The following is a 17,207-nucleotide window of genomic DNA, read 5'->3' as shown; positions in this document are numbered from 1 at the left end:
GAAGATGTAAATAGCTATCTATCGAATATCAATGAACTGAAAAGGAACCCTTAAAAAGAGTTCTATTGGAGTAGTTATGAATGATACCAATTTTTACTTCAGCCGCAACATTACCGAACCCTCAGTTTTTTCCTTGAACCTTCTATTACCTATACTGAAATACATGACCTCGCTAAGGCGCGGCATCACGCCCCACATGTGACGGCGCAAGCTTGAATTAATTTTAATATATTTTCAACGCTTATCGAAACAAATGATGATACTAGAACTTTGATCAAATATTTCACCTATTCAAAGTTAAGTTTTTCATGCAGGAATTATTTAAAAATATTCTGTAAGGAGCCGTCCATAAAAGACGTCCGCAAAATTTCCGAAATTGTGGACTATTTTTTTAAGGGCCCTCCCTTGAAGCACGTCCTGAAGGCAGAACCCACCCTCTCTTTTTCATATTTTTACTTTTTTTCATCATCACCATCTGGTAATACCAGATGGTCTTCCCCGGAATTGCTGGATGTTGTTACAATCGCCTGAATCAAAGCGGGCGAATTCGAAATCGACTACATATCATTGGATAGAGGAATTTTAAGAAATGTACCTCATTACGTGGAAATTATTGAATTTGAATAAGTGGACGTCCGAAAATGGATTGGCCCCCCCCTTCTTATCCGCTTTCGTCTGATCCCCCCCCCCCCCCCCCCACTGCGGACGTCTTTTATGGACAGCCCCTAAGTGCTTAATTTCTGCCAAAGCCATTTTCACAAATTTTTGTCCGAAACTTTTGTTCATAATTACTCTCCTAAGGCGTATTTTAAAACAGAAATTGCATCAAATCAATATTTTAATAAAAATAGAAAGCTATTTTATGTAAAAAAAAACTAAAATGAAAATAAAAAATATGGCCGTTATTTGCAATCCTCACCATACCCCGCATAGACACCATACCCCCGTACCAGACGACTGGAGGTTCATGTTTTGGCCGCGTGATGCTATATAACTGGTTAAATCTATCATTTGGCGTCACTGGGATATTGAGTAACGCTATTGTAGTTGACTCACTTACTGGTTTTTCCAGTAGAAGTGAAAAAATCACTGGTTCACCAGTGATAGTTAAAAATACTGATTCAAGCAGTGACAATTTTACTGGTTCAGTTTAAGACAGCACTTTATTAGTCCATACAGATGTTTAAAAAAATCGCAGTTAAGCATAACTTTGTTGCAATAAAATATTCAGTGTTCAGTTTTGTCACGTCTGACCTCCTACAGTTTCATATATTTAAAATAAAACAAGACTGATAAACATTTTTTTAGTATTGACACTAGACACTTTTTTTTAAATAAATGATGCTATTGAAATTGCAATACTAACACAAGCAATTTATACTCGAGTGATCCCAGAATTTGCCTTCAGCTTTTTACACTCTTCTAGATTTTCTTTCGACTCGTGCCTCGAGTCTCCGGCTCATGCTGCAAGTTTCACGCTTGCGTGCAATCACCTATTTTGTGCAATCGTATCCAAAATTGCTGTTTAAAAATCGTAATATTGAATCTGAAACCTGAAATAACAACTCTGAAACCTTCCGAAAGAGAAGCAAGTGAAAAATATATTTTGTTTTTCTTTAATATGCTCACAGAATTTGTAAGGTTGATGGAGCCAAACCCTCTCCAAAAGTTCTCATTATTTAAAAAAGATTCTGCTAAATATATTACGATATAAATGAAAAATAAAATCTCAGAAGCCAAACGCCCCAAACGACTCGTTACACCTGCATCTTAATCAGTCTTGATCAGAAATTTACCAAAAAAGCGAATAACGAATAAAGTTTTTGGCTTTAAATAAAGAAAATTTTACACAAATTTGTTTCAAAACTAGCACACAACTTCAAGCATTTTCCGCCCATTGGCGAACTGATTTTTTATTATTTCCTTTTGTTATTAAATAATTTATCCAGTAAAAAATCAAAATATTAAATAAAGTGCGGTAGAATTTCACTATAAATTCACAGGCATGTTTTTTGTAAATATTAATATTATTTAAAAAAACGCTACAGATAATTTATGACTAGAAAAAGAATGCAAATTTGTTGTCTAGTAAAATAAAATATAATTAAATTTGAGTGAGTAGTTTTTAACTGCTTTTATTTTAGAGAGTGGAATCCATACTTTGGCAAAAAATTATAGCCGTTATAGAACACTGAGAAATCGAGTAAAAAGTACACCATTCTCTTTCATTTTGACCCATGAGAAATTATTTTTGTATCAATTTAATAATATGAATATTTGATTGTAATAATCTCTGGGGGGATTATATTGATCCTCAAAAATCATTTTTTTAGAAATTGTTGATGTAAGTTGTTGTCTTCAGGGTTAGGTGAATTGAAACTAATTAAGTTTTTTCAAACGTTTCGGCACACAATGGTGGCCCTCATCAGTGAGTTTTGTTAAATCTAATAAGAATTTGTACCAAATTGGTGGCATAATGACGCGTTTTTTCCTCCTCAGAAGAGAAAAGCAAGATTTGACAACTTTTTCTTCTCTAGGCCATAAAATAATTCTTAAAACATAAAAAAAATTAGGGGGAAAATGTTTGTTTCGAAGACTAGAGATAGAAGAAAAAAGGAAGTAGGCAAGGTTGAGGGTGTTCGTGATATAGTGCGATCTTTGGGTGCTCGGCCTGCGGAATCAATATTGCTGGATTGGCTCGATAACGCCTCGTAAATATAATAAAGCCTACTGCTTGTCCGGTGGGAGATAATAGTCAGATCCTAAGGGTGCGATCTTGAATGAGGAACTGGGTTCATATGTGTGTGAGAAGTGAGCACTACTATCGGCGAGAAAATTCGAGTCCTCTGGCTTTGACGTTGAATAAGTATGTGAAGAAAAAATGGTAGGTTAATGAAAGAGCTATCATTTTAAAGGTACACATTTTGTACGCTAATGAGCCGAAAACTAATATTCCAAAAAATTATTTGTAGCTTACAGATCTGAAAATCTGATGAAATGTAAAGAAATTTGATAGCTTTTAAAAACAGTAAACTTTGAAGGCATAGCTCTTTATAAAAAAAATAATAGGAAAAATCTGAAAAAAATCATGGTAGTACATTAAACATTTCTGAACAGATCGCTGTCGAAAATTTGGTAAAATATGAATAATTGTTCTTTTTTTGTGAATAAATATGCGAGCGCACTATCTTCAGTTCTAATGAAGATAATGAAGTGTTTTAAATTGGAGGGAGTTAGTTAAACTATCTATAATAATTTACAATTTGAAGAAAGTATGCGCTTCTTGTTGTCTTCGTACAAATTGCGATATTTGAAGTCAGTTTTTTATATAGGAAAGCAAGTGAGAGAGCCCAGCGTGGTACCTTTTTTCAGGGGATCGTCCTGGGTTTCCCTCAGCCCGATCTACCCAACTTGTGCCTCCGAGCCTCACTCTGGCCTTCAAACCCTTTCCCTGTGTCAAGGAAAACCGAGGTTGATCCTTTTAAAAAACGGCACCACGCTGGGCTCTCGCACTTGCTTTCCTATATAAAATACTGACTTCAAATATCGCGATTTGAACGAAGACAACAAGAAGCACATACTTTCTTCAAATTGTAAATTATTACAGATAGTTCAACTAACTACCTCCAATTTAAATCACTTCATTATCTTTATTAGTACTGAAGATAGTGCGCTTGCATATTTATTCACAAAAAACGAACAATTATTTATATTTTGCAAATTTTTCGACGGCAATCTGTTCATAAATGTTTAATGTACCACCATGATTTTTTCAGATTTTTCCTATTACTTTTTTTTGAAAAAACTATGCTTCAAAGTTCACTGTTTTTAAAAGCTATCAAATTTCCTTACTTTTCATCAGATTTTCAGATCTGTAAGCCACAAATAATTTTTTGGAATATTATTTTTTGGCTCATTAACGTACAACATTTGCACCTTTAAAATTATACCTCTTTCATTAACCTACCATTTTTTCTTCACATACTTATTCAACGTCAAAGCCAGAGGACTCGAATTTTCTCGCCGATAGTAGTCACTGGCGACTAGTGGCTAGCCACTTCGTAAGGCCGTAAAGGCGTAAGGCTGTAAGCCTAGAACGTATGATCCTTGCACCCCCGCACCAACTGTTCTCCCGTCACCTCTCGCCCTAGTCACGCAACAAAGTTAACCCCACTCTTCGGTCTCGTCCCACCGTACAACTCGAGTATGAACTTCACTCCAGTCAGTGAGTTCCAGCTCGGGCCGGCGAGTGGCTGAATATTTGTAGTTTCCTTCGTTTCCGTCGCGATCAGACACCAATTTCGTGAGATTTCACTCTTTCGGACCCAGTTGTTAAACAAAAGTCGTAGATAATTTCATCCCTTGTACCTTAAGAGCGTATGAGAAGTTAAGGGTTTTCAACAAGTTGAGTGGTACCACTAATAATTTACAAAATACTGTAAAAGTGGTAAACAAAATTCACTTATGTCAGTTAGTATATAAGGTTCCTAATTTCTTCCGTTTGAAAAGCACTTTCGAGAAATGACAATTGTGATAATCGTGTGTTCATATTGCTTCAGTTTGAATAAGTGTGGAGCAGTTTTCAAAAATTGTACATCGTGGTGAATAAATCAACCTTCTTGAGTGAGCTGTATTTTCCATTTTAGTGAAAACCTGTAACCCTTTCTTGTATCGAGATAATATCTTGTTGAAACCCCGATTGAGGAATATCTGATAATAACGGAAAAGGATCCACATATCCAGCCTCTCAAGTTTGGAGAACGTTCCCAGCATGTCAGCACCATCCACACTATTAGTGCCGTAGAAAACCGGAGACTTCAACGCCTGTGTGTGGTCCTTCTTGCTGCTGGAATCAGCGAGTTCAGTGGATCCCTTCTTGACCGGGGGACCTTGGGCGCACGCAGTGGGTTATTTCATTCTAGAGATTGAGATCGAGGATACAAGGCGAAGAGGAAGAACAAAAAGAGAAAAAGAAAGAGGAAAATGGAGTGAAGCAAGACAAACCATCCGCTTGAGACATATGATACTTCCCTAAGGGTTTTCCGTTCAAGAATACACTCAAAACAAAGGACCAACCAATTTCTACCTGATCAATTTGGGAGGATGTTGCTCCGAAATCAACCCCCATGCCGTCGCTGTCGACTTCGTCGGCGACAAGCTTTCGCCGTTTTGGGAAGTAATAATCACAGAAGTCTAAATGTCTGAGCCAGGATTATCATTTCAAAAGTTCGAATCAGCAGATACTTGCAAAAAAATAAGAGCCACGTGGGTGTTCAACGCTGTTTCTTGATACCGAGTCCCTTATACATATTCTAGTCCCAGAAAAAGTGATACTTTCGTATCTCTCCTTTCTCCACTTGCATACTACATACAGTGCACAATTTTCTTTATTTTTCCTTGCCAGAGTTTGTGTCACGCGAGCAAGTGAATGGAACGGAAACAAAATCGATGTGTAGTGTGACTTTTATCTTTAAACAATTGATATATCGTGGATTAATCTTCTTTGGATGTCACAGCATGGGGGAAATGAGTGTAAGTACTTAAAATCATTAAGTATTTTTATTTTTAATTCAAGATTTTTTAGGTTGAGAGCATAGCCATACAACTTTGTACATCGTCAGAATAAAAAAGAGAAACAGAGTAAGGCGGATCTTCAATTCAAATTGATTAATGATGATTACGAATTTTGATTGATGAAGATATTTCAAACAAGAGCTAGATTGTATTTCGAGTTTGGAATTTTTGAACCTTTATGAAAATTATCCCATATCCGAAAAGTGTTGACACGTCAATCCATGTGCTTCCCAAAAACAAGCACTGAGTACAACTTTCCTTTTTCTGAATCTGCTTATTTATAAAAAAGTGTGATATATTATTTAGATAAAAGTGTGTAGTAGGAAGTTTGCAATATAAATTATACTGTCACTTAATACTCACAGGTTATGTGACTGAAAATTATCCACTTTTCAATGTAGAAGCATTAGCTCTTTACTCCAATGTATTATATTTATTTAAAAGATTCCATAAAGTGGTACGTATACGAATACATTCCCATAATGAAGTTATAGTCAAGAATAGACGTTTTCATCAAAAACCCGAACCTAAATCACCTTTGACATTGCAGTATCTGGTTAGCCAATCTCAAAACGGCCGTGGCCATGATGTAACCGCACTGACATTCAACATTTGAATTCAATAAGACACCTTGTTCAGGCTCCCCTCTGGGATTTTAATTGTCTCTTGTTCCCTAACTCGCACTGTAGTTCCAATAGAAGATATTATATAAGAAAATCGTTTAAAATGTGGAGAAAGAAAGACCATTTGATGATAGTAATCGATTTACCATAGGCATAAGTTTTGAAAGACACATCAAGCAGCTGCCATCATAAATCGACGGCTGACATTTACAATGAATTGACGCGTTGACGTTTCGTTGCTACTGATTCTCACGACGCGATCACGGTACGTGTATTGAACTCATTGACATTTGCAAATCGAAAAGTTTTAATGAATCCAACTGCAAAAGTCGTTAAACGAATGGAAAGGACTGCCTCTTGTATAATTAAAATTGAAACTCGGTTGCACTTTGAGCCAATCCAAGTCGAAGGACCAAGTCGCTTGATAGAAGGGAAGGAAGGGGAAAGCGTGTTCGGTGCACACCTTATTAGTTCGCATTGGTTCGCGCGAGAGAACCGGCTCGACAATGAAGCAAAATTGCATATTGTTGTTTATATTTACGCGGTGCGGCATAAATCTTCGTTTAACTTGCATTCAAAGTGGGACATTGTTGGTACCACACGTGGTACCAAGTTGCCAACGTCTTGGCGTTTTTTCACAGCTAAAGTTCGTCACGGATAACACGCGGTCTTCATTAAACCTAACCTCTTTGCGTGCTGTGAGCCCATTAAGAGCGCGGGTCCGCCTACAATTAATTTGTACTGTAAATGAGATCCAAGGATCGTTACCCCCGTGAACGGAACGGCGAAGCTGCGTTTTGCAGCTTGCGCACGTTAAACTGATCTTGCCGACTGTAGGTATACGCTTTTCCGCACAGGAAGCTTCCAGGGATCGAAAGCCGGAGGTTTTGAAAGGCCCGTTACCCGTTTTACACCTTGAATCCAGTTTGGATAATCAGGAGTTCTAACAAGGTTAGGATCACGAAAAGTCCCAGGTCCGGTCTTGCACCTTTAAGGATATTAATGTTGCAAGTCCGGCCCAGAGATTTAAGTATTTGGAATGAGTTTTTCTCAGATCTATTCATATAGGGTCCATTCCGAATCTGAATATTCAAGGAACCTTGAAACTCGGGTCCAAACTAAAATGTTCTGATCCACAAAAGAATCCCTAAAGTAAATGACATTCGTGCTTTTGATTGCGTCCAATTAGATGTGCGAAAGCACACCTTGCGTATCGCATGCTTGTCGCTGTATTTAGACGTTTAGAGGGGCAAGAATGTGGGTTGAACTCGCAGCTGTTTGGAGTCCATTGTTTTCACAATTTTCATAACGCCCGAGACCTTTGCAGCTCCTTTACATCGTCATTATGTTATAACTTATTCGCTACAGTTTGATCGTTTACCATTGTTATTTCGAGCGTAACTTTTGTATAATGCACTGGATCGAATTTGCCCTAAATTGATCGACAAAAATAATAAATTTCTATTTAATTCAGTTGCCCTTGTAGTATGTAATATATGTATACTACTCGTTTATAATATTCTAGCAATCATTAAAAATGCATAAGGCGAGTAAGCCACGTGTTCGGAGGCACTAAACACCAGCCAGTATACCTCCAAACCTGTGCGAGGAAGATAAGAGTAAGTGATTACACTCTACGGGCTTATTGAAACCTAACCTCAAAAAAATTAATACTTAATTTAATTGTTTTAGGTAAAATTAGTATATTCACTATTAGATGAGTAAAATATTATTATATAATAAAATATATCAAGTTCTTTTGTCTTCAATTATTATTTAAGAACTATAAGTTTTTCGATTTAATGTAGAGTTAGAGTTATCAAATCTATTTACAAGAAATGGATTGCAGTATGCACAAAATTTTAATGTTTTTAGATTATGAGAATAAAATATGTGATACAATCCATTTTGTTATTGAAACTTTGATTCTCTATCAATAATAAATTCATTACAGAAATACATTAAGGACAAATTTTCATAACATGAATTTCAGAATCAAGTAGTACAATCAAAATGCAAAATGCCAATTGTGTAGGGATTCCAACAAGAGCCTAGTTACTCAACTGCATATGCGTCGCTTTCGGCATCTAATTGGTTTCGCGCGAAGTTTAAAAGGGTAAACAAAGTTATTTTTCTTTTTTATTATAAACAATGACATGTCAACTTATTAAAACGTCCGTTAGGTCTAAGTTAAATAATAAAAATTAATTAAATGCATATTCTGTAAATAATATTTAAAACAACCAGAAATATTTAATTCAAAAATTTTCATTTTTGTTTAAAAGTTGTTTGGTCCATATGTCTTCTTAACAGACTTCAAAAAATAAAACGATCTAATAAATGATAGCTCAATTGTTTGCGCAAATATTATCTAAAACCACCTCGAATTTTACAAGAAGTACTGCAATTGACAGAAAATTGAATTTATTTACAGTAAAATGTTAATAAATACCCAATTATAGGTGATTTCCCGATGATTTTCTTTGGAGGAGTTCGAAAATGTCAAGTTGTAGGGAATCTTTTTACGAAAAAAAAACTTTTTCTAATTTGTTAAGAAGCTTTATAGACAAATTTTCTTTCAAGAAATTAAAATGGTTATTTAAATATATTTTTGGTTATCATCCATTTTCTCATTAAAAACAAACCTCTTCCTCGAAACTGATATCATCTACAATAATCTAACGTTTCTCAAAGTATAATTAAATTTTGAAGTCTGTAACCTAATCTTTTCGTGTCTGTAGTACTTCATTTTTTACTTAAAAAAAAAACTTTACTGGAAATTCAAAATATTAAGGTGGCCTTTGAAAGGAGAAGACCATTCGATAGTTTCAAGTTTACTTATATTAAATCTGCATTTGTTAATTTCACGAATGGATTATAATGAGACTGATCGTGTACCGATCGGGTGTTGACCTGGCCCCGATCGGAGCCAGATTGAGATGTCTGCACGGGTGCTTATTTAGGGCATGTCTACTGGATCGCAAGATAGATGTGGCACGCTCGTTTAACCTGCAGATTAGAACAAGTGTTGTAATAGCTTTAGTGCCTCTCGCAGGATCTGCACTTTCTCTTGCTGGGTGAAATAATGCAAAAGCTTTTAAGAATAACCATACAGAGTAAAAAAAGGATCAATTTTGTTTGAAAGCATTTTGCTCTAACGATCATTTGACTCTCGAGATCATTATGATCTATCCATTCAGATCAATTTGATCTTATTTTTTGGTTCATTTGTCAGACTAAACAAAATGGCCGCCGGTTCTTGGCGCCGGTGTCATAATCACATAACCTAAAAATTGTATCCAACTGCACGTAAGTGAAAACTACAGTTAACAGGTGATATTTTCTAATATCAGATTTCATTCTTTTTTCAACTTATCAATCACACTGCACGATCAGAAACCATAAAAATCTTGCATATCAGCTAAAGTACTCAAAGAACGTCAGCCATCTTAGTTTGAGTTTATACATGATCCCGCATCAGATCATTATGATCTCTAGAGTCGATCATTCACTCCGGCCGATCAAAATGCTCTTGAATTCGGTATCATTTTCGTTGCATTTCAAAATGATTGATTTTGGTATCGTTTGGAACACTTTTTTTACTGTGTATAGATAGACAGCAGCATTAATAGCGAGAAAGGACTCTACTACAACATAACATGCCAAAGCTCGAAAAAATTTACCACTACATTAAAATTGGCTAATTTCTTGGTTGAAAATTGTTGTAACTATATGCAAATAACTTCACTCTTGAAGACTTTTATTCCGCTAATTATAGTTTCAGGCCCGTAGCCAGACTAATATGTCAGAGGGGGCAAACATAATCTAAGGAGGGGTAACGTTTTTTTTTCGTCACCTAGTATTACTAAAAGCAACCACATTTAAAAAAAGATTAGAGAATAAAGAATTTATCAATATGCAACTATCATAAAACGAACGTGAATGAATTTTTTTTATTTTCTCACTTAAAAATCAGTACAAAAATAGACACTATGCTTTAATACAATTGTAACTTACATTTAAATTAGCAATACTATCTCAGGGGGGCAAACGATGAACTCAGGGGGGGCATTGTCCCCCATGGCTACGGACTTGTATAGTTTACAAAAGATCATTGATCAAAACTTCACAGAAAAAACTAGGGTTTCCATTATAACCCATTTTTTGTTACAAAGGAGCTGCAACAAAAATGAACCCTATTTGCTGAAAAGGAACTCAAAACAATAAATAAGCTCTAAATGATACCTTGGTTGGTGTTCTAAATGATCCCAATGTAATTGAGCCTATTTATAAAGAACCTATTTTTCGCTTTGCCCACTTCGACATTTTGTTAATTTAATGACATCACATTCACATGAAAACACACATGTAATCAAATTCTGATGGACATACCTTAATGAATTTAATTAAATCACAAAATATTACCGCAAGTCTAATAGATCACGATGTAATAGTAAGGAGAAGGTACTGTGTGCTACGAGAGCATGACAACTTTTTTGGAATAGATGTCCTGACTTTTAAGTGAAATATTTGCGAGAGCCACGCAGATGCTCAAAGTGCTGTCGCCAAAAGCCGAAAGGGTTACCGCCTATTTCAGCGCTAAATTTGAATGATTAAATACTGTGAAATTAATATGTTTTCAAATTCATGTAATTTAAAAATTTGGAATCTTACATGAAGGTTCCAGTGACATTTACAAAACTATTTATAAAAATGTTCTGCAATATTTATTATTAAGTACTTACTCTTTTGTAAAAATATTGTTCATTAACCTCTTTGACCAATTTCAAAGTGCTGTTTCGAATTGAAAGTTTCAAATTGAACGCATGAAAGTTATAGAATTTTTAATGGCAAAACCTAAATCTTGCATAATTTTAAATTGTAAAATGGCCAAATTAAAAACTATTCAGCACCACTTAAACTATAAATTACTTTTGTTCTACTTTAAAAAAAAGCATTTTTGGAAGGTTTACTCGCAAGCTAACTCGGAATTAAATTATGCATTAAATACTTACACCTTCGAAATATATTTATCTTTTTCAAAATTATCAACAACGAAAAAATAGTACATAACACGGAACGAAAACTACTTTTGCTTTGTCATGTGCTGGCTTGTCGCGCTCGACCTTCCCATTGTAGGAAAAATGGAAAATTTAGTTAAACATTCATGAGCGAATTTTAATAGGCAGCGTTAGATTTTCTGGACTATGACGAGAAGATTAGAAAAAGATTGAAAGAAATCGGTTAATAACTTCAAAAGTTATTGCACTTTTGTTACGCTGCAAAGTAGTCCAGTAATGTATTTTCTTGGACAAATTCAGTGAAAATATTAACCGATTTTTATGAACTTTTTTTCCATATTTTTAAACTTATATCACGATATTGATTCAGCTCATTTAAATTTAATTGTATCATACCTTCATAACTTCAGTTATTGTAACAGATCTCAATCTCAGAACAATAAAAGGCATTCATACTAGGTCAAAAAAATAGACCCATGCTCACACCGGGCACCCTGCTTTGGAGCCTACCGAGCTAACCGGCCCGGGGTGGCATCCCTCTACCGCCGGGTAGCCACCCTGCCCAGGGTAACAGTTTAGGAATCGCTGCTTTAGAGCAGTGGTCGGCACGCTCTTGCCCTGGGCAGGGTAGCCTGCCCTGGCTGCCCTGTGACCTACTCTCAGGGCAGTACCTGCGTGCTTTGCCAGGCCACCCCTTTCCTTAAGGGTCCTTTGTTAGAAAATGGGAAAAAAATGTGACACTAAAAAATTCGTAATTTTGCAATTAGTTACTTGAAAGTAATATATTTGGAATCTCCGTATTTTTACGATTCCAAAGACATTTAATTTGTCTATAAAGGTTGAAAATTTGAGAAGTATTTAGTGTTAAATTGACTGTAAAGCTGATGGTTCTTGATATTATTGACATGCCTGTGGACAAAAGACCCTTGCTGGAGTAAGCTCACTCACACTAAGGTACATGAATAGACCTAAAATCCTAAAGATATGGCTCAATTCAATTCTAATTATCTAAATCATTTTCCTGATGTAATTTTAAAAAAAGGAAAAAAAGTTGATGAAAATCGGTTAACATTTCGAGTAGTTAAGCATATCGTTAAGAACACGCAGAATTAGAACAACTGTCAACTGGCATTGAAGATATTAACCGATTTTCATCAACTTTCAACAATTCCCAAAATTTTTATGCACTTTCTGGGGAGCGGCAGGGCCGCCACCCTCACATTTGTTCACAATACCCTGCCGCCAGGGGGGGACGCTTGACTGCTTCACTGCTTGACTGCTTGACACACCATGCTTCACGCGAGAAAATTAGAACCAGTTGAGAAAAATTAAAATGTGTTAATATGTTAATAAATTAAATTTCAATTAGTTGAATCAATTTCCTAATCCAATTTTAAGCAAATGAAAAGAAAGTTGATAAAAATCGGTTAATATCTTCAATGCTAGTTGACAGTTCTTGTAATTTTGCGTGTTCTTAACGATATGCTTAATTACTTGAAATGTTAACCGATTTTCATCAACTTTTTTTCATTTTCTTAAAATTACATCAGGAAAATTATTCAGATATTTAGAATTGAATTGAGCCATATCTTTAAGATTTTAGTTATTGAAACAGCCTTAAATCTCATGACAATGAAACGGTCCTCATAGCGGGGGGGCTGCCGAGTACCAAAAGTTATCTTATTTCATTGATTGATCATAGACAAAGTCTCGATCAGGGGTTAAGCCAATATATTGACTTTCTGGTCCTGTACGGAACGGCTAATGTTAAAAATTTCGAATTTGAAAAAAATGGTTTTTTCAATAGTATATAAGCTTGTTACATCATATAAACATTATATAGAGTAGTTATTCAAATTTGAAGGGGTTGATTAGGAGTATCTCAACCCCTTAATCACGCAATTTAATTTTCGTGTATTTGGAAGTGCAAATATACGTTTTCGATGTATTTTTGATGCTGAATCCATATCTGACATAAAAAATACCATGAATTCAAAAACAACCCTTCTAATAGGATTAAAACTAAAAGCTACCCCTTTTCTTCGACTGAAAAGGAGTAAAATGGTAAAAGAGTTAAAGATGGTGAGGAGGATGAATTAATATTCAGTTATAACAAATATTAATATTCAAAACATTTTATAACAATATTTGTTTGTAATTATCACCTCGTGCAAACGAAATAAGGCACCGTTTTGACAAATTTGGCATGGTAAATTTAAGGGGTATGGGGTAGTTAAAAAGGGGTTGGGAAGGATCAATTCGACTTAAATTACATTGAAAACTGGTAAAAATGTTACAAAAATTCATATTTTATTCTAAAAATAAAAATTAAAGAAGTTTACCTAGTGAGCCAAAATATTGGTTTCCAGCCCTCTAAAGGTTAAATGACAGCCATGACAATCGTCTCTCGGTACTATCGGATTTCGTAGATATTTCACTCACAAGTTGAGAAAGCCCCCCCCCCCCCGCATATATTCCGAAAAAGTTACCATGCTATTCCGCCGCAAATGCATTAGCATGGTTTCTCCTTACTTTTACTTCGTGAATAGATATAATGAGTTGATAAATTTAATTTGCAGGTTACGTAACAAAGTTGTCAATATAAAGGCATAGTCATATGCAAGAAACTTTTCGTTTCAAGCCATCAGTCGATAACTAAATCGATCCCTAATTTAACAGCCCCAATGTGCAAGCGTTTGGTGTGCTCTAAATGAAAAGCTATCTATTGGAGCTCAAGTTCTAAATAATCTCAATGATACCAATTTTGATTTAAGCCGCAACTTTAGTAAACCCCCAATTTTTTTCTGTGCTATAATTCGCTAGATGAAATTTCTAACACTAATGCTCTGTATCATTCCGCAGCAGTTCAGACTTGCGTAAACGATTTACGACCGTATATAGTACAGCTCATTATTTCATTTTTAAAACATATTTAACATTATGTAGGTGGCAAACAAATCAATCATGATATTAAGTAGTAAATGATTAATCATTAGATTACATATCAATCTAATTATCATTGGCCTAGAATCATCCCGTCACCTACTGGCTTGAGTATCAATTTGATTATGTATCTTGAGCTTCCACTAAATAGTCAATCAACAATCAAATTACATATATATCGTACCTCCTATAACAAGAACTAATTAGAAAGATTCGTCTCGAGTTCCACACAAACTCCTGCAAAAACGGTCCGCAAGACTAACGAAAGCCAGGATGTTAGTATGCGGTTGATCTTGACGCGGATTCCCAAATTTCAAGTGGATAGTGGCGACGACACAAATGTTCCTCGAATTCTGATCTGAATCGCTCTGGACTCGGGATTCTTTTGCTCTTTATTCTATTTGTTCCTTTTCATATCAAACCCCGCCACCCCTCGCCATTCCTGCACCTTCATCGCGCCTCTTTTTCTTCCAATTCTCCTCCCCTTGAGTTCGTAGCATTTGGAATTCAGAAAGCCGGCTGCGGCGAAACAACGAAGAATCGCACGGAGAAACAGCGTCGAGGGGTTCTCGCGCCAAATAAATCCACGTCGGCGATCTACGTCGAGAGATGCGCGATGCACCTGCATACTGGGTGTCCCTCCCCATTCTATCCCCTCTCTGGCACTTCAGATTCTCCATCAACCGTGGTTTTTATTTCTCTGAAGTGAAAATTTATTAGTTATTAATACATACTAAAAATTAACAAGTAAGACTAATCCATTTCCAACTGGCTCTATAATGGGCCAGTTAGTCGTAGGGAACGTTTCGTAATACTAGATAGTACCAACATCAAAACATCTTTCTGCAAATTTTAGGATAACATAGATAAACAATAAAGGTACACAGTAAAAAAAAGTGTTCAAAATGATACCGAAATCAATATCGTTTTGATATGCAACAAAAATGATACCGATGACAAGAGCATTTTGATCAGCCGTAATGAATGATCGACTTTTGAGTTCATAATGATCTAATTCAGGATCATGTATGAAGTCAAATCAAGATGGATGACGCTCTGATAGTACTTTAGCTCATGTAAAAGCTTTTTATGGTTTTTGATCGTGCAGTTTACTTGAAAAGTTAAAAAATAACCATTCTAAGAGCGAAGCTGTAATTTAGAAGAGTGCAGTTCTCATGCAACGATTAAAACCTCAGTCAAAAATTAAAACCAGATAAGGTATATGCAAATATGTAAATCTTCGAAGACGCGAAGAAAAGGTCGTAAAATAGTTTCCGCGCAAGAGAGACATATATACGACTCGTCATCTTTCACGCCCTCATAAGGTATTGTTCTCACCTCCGACACAGAAAATGAAATTTGCCTATCTGTACATAATTCTATGTTGGAATAGAGGAGGGTGAATAATGGTGTAAAACTGTGTCAGTTCTATATATGGCTCAGTTACAATTATCTGTACGCTGAGCGGGTCTTCCCTTGCTAATTGGCAGTTGTATTCCCTATCTGTAGATTGGAGTGTATACATCCATATGTATGTGCGAATACAGCATGGCTATCTTCAAGTTCATTTGAATATCATATATTACTTTTCATGTGTTCTTTGAATTTTGAAAATGGAAATATTTCACTTAATCTTTACTTCTAGTAGAATTCCTCTTCAGTGTTTCCACACACTATACAAAATGTTTATAATTTCGACTATTATAGGGTAAAGACATCAGTACTTAGTAGTGAGCCACTTAATTATCGTGGTGATTAACTTTCAGCAAAATATAGTTCATGAAATTATAGTGATGAAATATTTACCGAAAATTGTTTCGTAGACTATAATCCATATAATGACAGAAATTTAAACCGTGGGAATTTCTCTTATAACAAATAGGATAAACATTTTCTAACTAAATGTCGGCAAAGTGTCAGACTATATAGTTGGAATAATTCACAACTTCTCTCAATGTTCTTTTAAAATGAGAACACAAATGTTTTCTTAATTAAATTACAGAAAAGCACGCATCTCTAAATTGAATTACTCTAAAAAATCTAAAATGGGTCCGCTGATGGTTGAAAAAGAGTTGAAGCTCATCTAAATGCAGCACTGATGAATTTCGAGAAAGCTTCGCTAAATACGGGATCGAAGGTAGAAGAAGGTTGTTATACCTTTTCCGAGAGATGCAAGTAACTCCAGTACGGGAAGGTGGACAAGGATTTGAGTAAGGACTGTATAACAGAAGAAGCTAAAAGGCCAAGAAGCGGCCATAAATATTACACAGTGATACAAGATGATGCATTTTAAATGTAGATGAATTTCATTTTTGCATTAAATTAAGTAAGTCACCTAATTTTAATCAGAAATGGAACTTAAGTGGAGTGTCTCGTATCTGATATACGAGTAATATGATAATTAACTGACAGGTATGTTGAGTTAGAGATGATTTTTATTCGCGTGCTCTGAAATTCAGTTTCTGCTGGCAGAAAGGCGTGCGCGAAATGCGATGCGGCGATGTGCAAAGACTTCAACGGATTTCGGCGATTTTAGAAGAGGAGCCAAGAGAGCAGCTGAGAGTAGCCAATATGGCGTCGATAGTGCTGGATAGTATCGATCAACACTGAGCTCATGGTAGTCGTTTTGTCACCGTTAACTATTTTGATATATGCACTCAGATCTCTACGGATTTTGATTATAAATAGAATAATCGTACATGTATGATACAAAGACATATAAAAAAGGATTGAAGATTCACGTTTTGTACCTGGTAGCTTGAAATGGATATAAGTGCCTTGTTTAGTGCCATTAAGGGCATGTGACACAGCTAAATACCTATATTACCGATCTCACTTTTTTCAGTTCACTGAATGTTTTTTTAAACCTAAGAACTTTTTTTATAAATAAAATATCGAGATGAAACTCTGGAAAATGTATTAGAGTACAATAAAGTACGTTTAAGTACTGCATTTTGGTAGGAACTTCCCTGAAAATTATTTTATCTTTTTTCTGAACCTCGACATTTTTTGAACGTTCCAACTTTTTTTATACATAAAATATCGG

At 35.4% G+C, this 17,207-nt stretch overlaps 2 protein-coding genes across 4 annotated transcripts in view; one reads left to right on the top strand and one right to left on the bottom strand.

Moving 5' to 3' along the window:
• Window positions 1-17,207, bottom strand: part of LOC117176324 — a 306,697-nt gene that overhangs the window by 140,821 nt on the left and 148,669 nt on the right. The window lies entirely within an intron of this gene.
• LOC117176322 overlaps window positions 4,253-17,207 on the top strand; it is a 287,162-nt gene continuing 274,207 nt past the window's right edge. Inside the window, exon 1 of the mRNA XM_033366548.1 lies at window positions 4,253-5,532. Within this exon, the coding sequence (XP_033222439.1) occupies window positions 5,449-5,532 (84 nt within the window). The 5' untranslated portion in view covers window positions 4,253-5,448. The remainder of the gene's footprint in view (window positions 5,533-17,207) is intronic.

This window comes from Belonocnema kinseyi, chromosome 7 (assembly GCF_010883055.1).
Source record: "Belonocnema kinseyi isolate 2016_QV_RU_SX_M_011 chromosome 7, B_treatae_v1, whole genome shotgun sequence".
NCBI classification, from domain to species: Eukaryota; Metazoa; Arthropoda; class Insecta; order Hymenoptera; family Cynipidae; genus Belonocnema; species Belonocnema kinseyi.
Note: the sequence above shows the minus strand (reverse complement) of the source record. Positions and strands in the feature narration are given on the sequence as shown.